At 38.4% G+C, this 6,959-nt stretch overlaps 1 protein-coding gene across 1 annotated transcript; it reads right to left on the bottom strand.

Moving 5' to 3' along the window:
- Nucleotides 1-2,277: 2,277 nt before the first annotated feature.
- On the bottom strand, nucleotides 2,278-2,959 carry RPL15 (ribosomal protein L15). The gene is given in 3 exon segments (XM_017506220.2): nucleotides 2,278-2,350; nucleotides 2,353-2,760; nucleotides 2,762-2,959. Coding segments are annotated over 3 exon segments (618 nt in total). The 5' UTR covers nucleotides 2,945-2,959; the 3' UTR covers nucleotides 2,278-2,323.
- Between the last annotated feature and the right edge of the window lie 4,000 nt (nucleotides 2,960-6,959).

Raw genomic sequence — 6,959 nt, 5'->3', positions numbered from 1 at the left:
AAAAACTTGGTAAAAAACAACAACAACAAACTAATAAAGCCACTAAAAATCCAGCAAGCTATTGGCTTGCTTCCAGTTGTAATGAATCTAGATAGTTGATTACTATAGTCATAAAAAATAGTGAAAAATACATTATGATTCACAAACATTTAAATTACAGAACATTATGCATAGCAGAATTTTATTTTAGTTTGAAAATATATATTAACTTAAAAATTGTTCTATCTTAAGATAAATACATATTTTGGTAAAGACACATACCAGAATCCAATTGGTGATTATCTCTGAGCAATGGGCTTACAGGTGATTTTATTTATTTTTATTTATATTTTTACTTCTTTTGCAGGTGATTTTTAAAGTTTTGTTTCTCTGTATGTTTTTTTTTCCCCCTATGGTAACATGTATTATAAGAAAGATAGTTATAAGAAAAAATAAAAATAAATAAAATTAAAAAAAATTTATAAACCCAGAGTCTCAGCTGCATAAAATAAGTTTTAATTGCTTTTAAGTTAATATTTACTGAATGTTATTTGGGACTAACAATTTCTTCAGAATCCGATTTTCTTGTTACATTTTTGGAAATAACTGCAAATTTACAAGGAGAATGTTATAGTTGGAGCAATTATGAATGAGAAGGAAGGTATCTACGCAGGAGCAGCCAAGACTGAATTTCTGGAAGACCGGGTTGACCAGGTCTGGCCCTCCAGTTAGAGAGAAGCTCAATCACAATGACCACCACCATTCATTGAATCTAACTGTATCCAAGCATCATGCTAATGCTTTACATATAATATCTCTAGTCCTCAATACACTTTTGAAAAGTTGGAGTTATTGTCTCATGTGTCATATAATAAAACAGACTCTAGAGAAGGAAATTACTTAAAGCTTTAGAACTATTTAACGAGGCAACGCCACTAGACCGGCAGGACATTAGTGAGATCAAAGCAAGAAGTCAAATGGGTCCAGGGAGAGATGGAAAGATGCTGAGAAGCCCTCAGTTTCACTTTAACATTCCTCCTAATCAACGTTTAGTATAACACTACTTGGCCAATGGTTGGTCCTCCAATGACCTCCAGCTACAGGTAGGGCCACAGTTAATATCACTGAGACAACCCATAGGAGAGCAAAGTATTTCATATGAAGAAAAAGTGCATTTCAAAAGCTTTATCCTGATGACACAGTGGTAGGAGGGCAATCAGTGAGGCAGAAAGGGGGATGCTTGCTACTAGCTCAAGGAAGTGTGCAAAATGCATAGCCTGTCTAAATTATTCAATACTTACGGTGAGGGATGGTAATGAATGGTAATGTGTCCTCCTTGTAACCAACATTTGGCAGATAGAGGTGAGCGTAGACAATAAAGCCACACCAAACTGTCAATCATTTCACTGTTACTCTCTTTGGAATTCATCACTATCTAAACATCTGTCTATCACTATCTAAATATGTGTGTATTTTGTTTAAAACTCATCTCTCTCTGTCCAATATAAACTCCATGAGAACAGGGGGTTTTGTCTATTTTATTTATTGCTATATTCCTAGTACTTAGTTCTTGACACAGATTAGACTGCCAATAATAACTGAATGAATATTATGAATATGGAGCTGGCTCCTACACGGTTGTTGCTTTTTTTTTTTTTTTTTTTTTNATGGAGTCTGGCTCTGTCACCCAGACTGGAGTGCATTGGTACAATCACTGCAGCCTCAATCTCCTAGGCTCAAGTGATTCTCCTGCCTCAGCCTCCCAAGTAGCTGGGACTACTACAGGCATGCACTACCACACCTGGAGAATTTTTTAAAATAGATGTGGGGTGCCACTATATTGCCTAGGCTGGTCTCAAACTGCTGGGCTCAAGCAATTCTTCTGCCTTGGCCACCCAAAGTGGTGGGATTATAGGTGTGAGCCACAGTCTGAAGTTCTTTTTGCATAGTTGTGAACATGTTTTGGATTTTATTTCTAGAAATGGAAATAAAGGAGTTGCTCAGTCAACTCCTGTGCTCATTTTACATTGTAATGGATACCGCCAAATCACATTTCTTTTTTTTTTTCTTCTTTTAAAGAGTTTATTTTAAACCTATTATACCCCACAGTATGTTTTATACACTGACATATAACTCCCTAATAAGATAAAGCAAAGACAAAAATATTTGTCTTATTAGAAACAACATACACCATATCACGTATTGTCTTCAAACATTATTGCACTTTAATTTGACAAAGCATTCATGAAACAATCAGCAGACTAATTTTAACAGACAAAGAACACCTGTAAGCAGACATGACTGTCCTAAATTGTTTATTAGGTATGAATTTTACAAACTTTACTTATATTAGCTGTAACAGTGGAGCTGGAGAGTATTGCGCCTTCTCCAAGCTGCCCAGCGAGAACCACCAATAGTGTGGTGGAACTTATGGCCCTTTCCAAGGCCACAGCTCTTTCGGCCTGCAGATGTCAGCCCACGCATCTCCCTGTGTTTGTGGACTGGTTTGGTGATCCACTGGGTGTCAGGATTTCTTCTGATAGCTTTATGGAATGGATCAATGAGAATAACCTCAAAAAATTTGTATGTGGAATCTTCGCCAACCCAGTAAGAATTCAGGACTCTTAGAGCCCCACAGTGGCGTCCAGCTCTCTCCTCTGCAACAGGCTGAAGGCTTCGAGCAAACTTCAGCAGGTTAACACCATGATGGACAGGCTTGCCGTAAGTTGCACCCTTAGGAACTGGGCGTTTTTGGCCACCACGGCGAACACGAATCCTATATTATAACGTAACCTTGCTTGGCCTTGCAGCCCAGTCGGCGCGCTTTATCAGGCCGGGTGGGGCGGGGAGCCCTGTGGAGAGCAGAGAGCTGGCGGTATTGCCAGTAGCGGACCCTCAGAAGGAAACGCATGACATCAGACTGCTTCTTTCTCCATAGCTCTTGGATGTACTTGTATGCACCCATCTTGGCTTACCTGATGGCTGCCGCCAGACGGAAAGCCCTACACGGTTGTTAACAAGAAGATTGTCATATGAAAGACCGGACTGTGTTTGAGAATGGCAGTAGAATATCTGCATGGAAATGGAACCCAGCTGGTTACAGACGTGAAACTCAGACATCACTGAGATATCTGCCAGCCTGGGATTGAACTGTGGGAATCATTTATGTCTAGGCTGATCAGCAAAACTATGAGGTATGTTCAGTTTTATAAAAGGCATAGTGAAATTAGAAAGAGGTCTCCAAACTGAGCTTTGATAAAAGGCCCCAGGCAGGAAGAACTGAAAGATAGATAAGAATTGACCATGAAAAAAAGAAAGTTTTAAGAAAGGTGTGGTACGTGCACTGCTGTCAAGCTATCTCAGTGATGATTTGAACCATAAATTTTAATTTAAATAACATACATGACAATTTTAATATAAGATGATCATTTGTTTAACTGATTAGGGTACCAGAAAGCCACGGTGGATTATGCTAAGAGATTCCATCAGAAAAGGAACCAGAATTCAGGCTGAGGGAGATCTAGTCCCCCTGACTGAGGGAAAATAAAAAAACATCCATGTATCTGCAACTACTACTTAAAGACTAACACAAAGAAGAGCTCAAAAGCAGATCTTCCATAACATTTCATGAATTTGTACAATAATCTACACCAAAGTGGATGCAAATTTTTAGAATTTGTCCTGGAGCAAAACTATTAAATATACCCCAAAGGAGTCTCAGCTCCCTGGAGAGGCAGGGAATCCACTTTGGGTTCTTTTAATTCTGTAGTTTATCTGCTTGCTGTTTGCTGCCTCTTACTATGTCCCTCTTGGGTGCTGTGCTAAGTATAGTAGGGGCACCAAAAAAAAAAAAAAACCAGAACACAGGCCCTGAGGGGCTTGTCATCTTGTGTTTCAGCAGAGTGAATGAGTAAAAGACAAACTTCAGTGAGTTCAAGATGTAATAGGATGCAAAGAAATGCGCACAGTTCATCTAAGGCACCATTTTTCTTCCTCTCTCTTTCCTCTTCTTTCTTTGGAGGTAACCTTCTGTTCTAAATGAGTTGGAAGAAGACAACCAGAAAAAGCTGAAGCTACTTTTTTTTTTTCAAGTTAAAAAAGCAGCCAGCACATAATGACTGAAGGGAAATTACAACAAAACACACAAAAACCCATGTTAGTAAAATATTGGTAAAAATGAGAATGAGACAGGTTAGCAATTAGAGACTCTTCCAAATATCAGGCACTGGTCAAGGAATTACTGCCTTGTGTAACCCTGGCCTGTGTCTTAACTCTCTGACCTTCAATTTCCTCATTATAAAAATGTGAGCATTAAGGTTAGAACAGTTCTCAAATGTTTGTCCATTTAAGAATCAGGGACTTGTTAATAAACTAAATTCCCTAGTTTCAGCCCAAGGATTCTGACTTGAAACCTCCTATGTGAGACCCAGGAGTTTGCATTTTAAACACACCCCTCATATGGTGTGATGTGTAGTCCTTGCTCTGGAGAACATTGCCTGAGAGATGATACTCTGTGCAAGGCTCCCTTACGAAAGGAAAATAGCAGAAATATTAGCTACACATCTTGTAATTTCTTTTCCTTCTCTTTCTATTCATGTATTGCCCTTGTAATACATTCACAAATAGTTTACAGGAGGAATTATTTCAGAAATAGAAGTGTAACTTAATCTGTATGCAATTTGGTCTGAAATAAAAATTGTGCTTTTATCAGAAAATGAGGCTTAAACACAACACTGCATTCAAACTAAGAAAAATAATTAATTTGCACTCACAAAGCAAAATGAAGTTTCCAAAAGATTTCATGAGTTATGGTTTATGATGTGGAGAGAAGAGTTCAAGATATCAAATGGAAAATGTTTTCATTCTCCCACTGAAAATATGTTTTAGGAGTCACGGTTATTTAATATGCATATATTAGGCATTCATGCAGCTCCTGTGTGCATCCAGGGACTGGCATGGAAGTTTCTACAGAGAAGTGGAAGGAGGGCAGGAAGTGAAACGTCCTGGTCCTCAGGAACCTCGTGACTGCTTCAGTGTAGATGCACACTCCCGTACATAGAAAAAGTGGTACTTGAGTTTGTGCTTTATCCTTTGGGTAACTTCTCTGCCACCTGGTATTTTCAGGCTAATAGTATTTTATTTTGAAAAATGCCACATTTCCCCTTTGTGGCAAAGATACACGGCTTGATTGCACGACCATTCAGTGCTAACACTCCTCATTCTGTCAGATGATTTGGATCCAAGTGAAATTATAGTCCTCATTTCCTCAGCGATGACTTTTTTGAAATTCAGCTACTTCATGATTCATTTCACAAAGCTCTCCTGCCATCATTCCCCCTCAGCATTTAATCTGTTTCAAATTTAAGTTTACAAGGGGTTCAAGAGCTTTGACGGTTCCATATTTATTAAGTGAAGATCAAAGACTCTCTTTGCTTTTTTAAGTTTTTTGCATCTGAAAGGGATGACATACACGTCAGATGATAGTCTTTCTGTCCAAGGAATTCAGCATGAGAATGCCTTCCTTTTCAAGCATTTACTTCTCCCTAAGCCTAAACATTTGCCAAATTATAAAAGCACGCTGCTATCAAACAAAAAATTTTATTCACTGTTATGTTTCAAGGACTCCAGGAATTTAGCACACCATTTTTTTTTTTTTTGCTACCAAAAACCACTGTCCCTTTTCTTCCCACAAAGCCCTTTTTCTAATAAGTGGTTTCAGTGCTTCTAAAGAGGTAGAAGTCAAAGGTTATCTTTCTAAGTAGATCTTGTAGAGAATATGGCTTTGTTGTGTTGTTTCTGACAAAAAATCATCAATGAATTCAAAAGACGGATAACATATGGAGAAAATATTATATAAACATATAACAGGCAAAAGATGAATGTCCAGAATACAAAAGGACCTCCTAAAAACCAGCAAGAAAAGGACAAACAATACAGGAGAAAAGAAAGCAAATATCTGATCACAGAACAGAAAGTCCAAATGATCAATAAATGTGAAAAGATACTCAAACTCACCCATAATCAGAAAAAAAAAAGTCAGTAACAAAATCCATTTTACACAGATCATACTGTCAAAGATTATAACATTTAACAATATTGCACATAGGCTAGGATGTAGAGAAGCAGGATTTGAGTAAGTTAGCATTAAACATCTTGTAGAACAACTGACAATACATTTGAAAATATACATATCCTATGACCCATCAGTTCTATTTCTAGGAATATATCCTAGAGAAACTTTGCACTTATCTGCAGGAGGATAAAGCATTAGCTTTGATACTAACAACTATTTGTAATAAACACTAGGAATATCTTAAAAGTCCATCAAGTTGGTAAGGGAGAGAGAAATTGGAGTACTGTTACATGGTAGAACCTATGTCGCAGTTAAGAGGAGTTATCAAGACCTATATGTATCAACATGGACATAGAAAATGAATAAAAAAGCAAGTTTCAGAAACTTATGTATTATATATATTTATGTAGACTTAAAACCATGCAAATCAACATTATATATTAGGTAATATATGTATATAGCAAAAGATCATAGAATAAACAGAATTCCTGATTACAGGTGCCTCTGTGGAAGGTAGGAGAGATGGGACTGAAAGAGGGTCTGGCCAGGCATGGTGGCTCATGCCTGTAGTCATAACACTTTGGGGAGGTTCAAGACTAGCCTGGGCCACATGATGAAACCCTGTCTCTACTGAAAAATACAAAAATTCACTGGATATGGTGGCGCATGCCTGTAGTCCCAGCTACTTGGGGAGCTGAGGCAGGAGGATCGCTTGAACCCAGGAGGTTGAAGCTGCAGTGAGCCAGGATTGCGCCACTGCACTCCAGCCTGGGTGACAAAGCAAGACCCTACCTAAAAAAATAAAAAGGAGGCCGGGCACGGTGGCTCAAGCCTGTAATCCCAGCACTTTGGGAGGCCGAGGCGGGTGGATCACGAGGTCAAGAGATCGAGACCATCCTGGTCAACA

Source organism: Cebus imitator, unplaced genomic scaffold (assembly GCF_001604975.1).
Source record: "Cebus imitator isolate Cc_AM_T3 unplaced genomic scaffold, Cebus_imitator-1.0 Scaffold351, whole genome shotgun sequence".
NCBI classification, from domain to species: domain Eukaryota; kingdom Metazoa; phylum Chordata; class Mammalia; order Primates; family Cebidae; genus Cebus; species Cebus imitator.
This window is presented reverse-complemented; position numbering and strand designations above follow the sequence as displayed.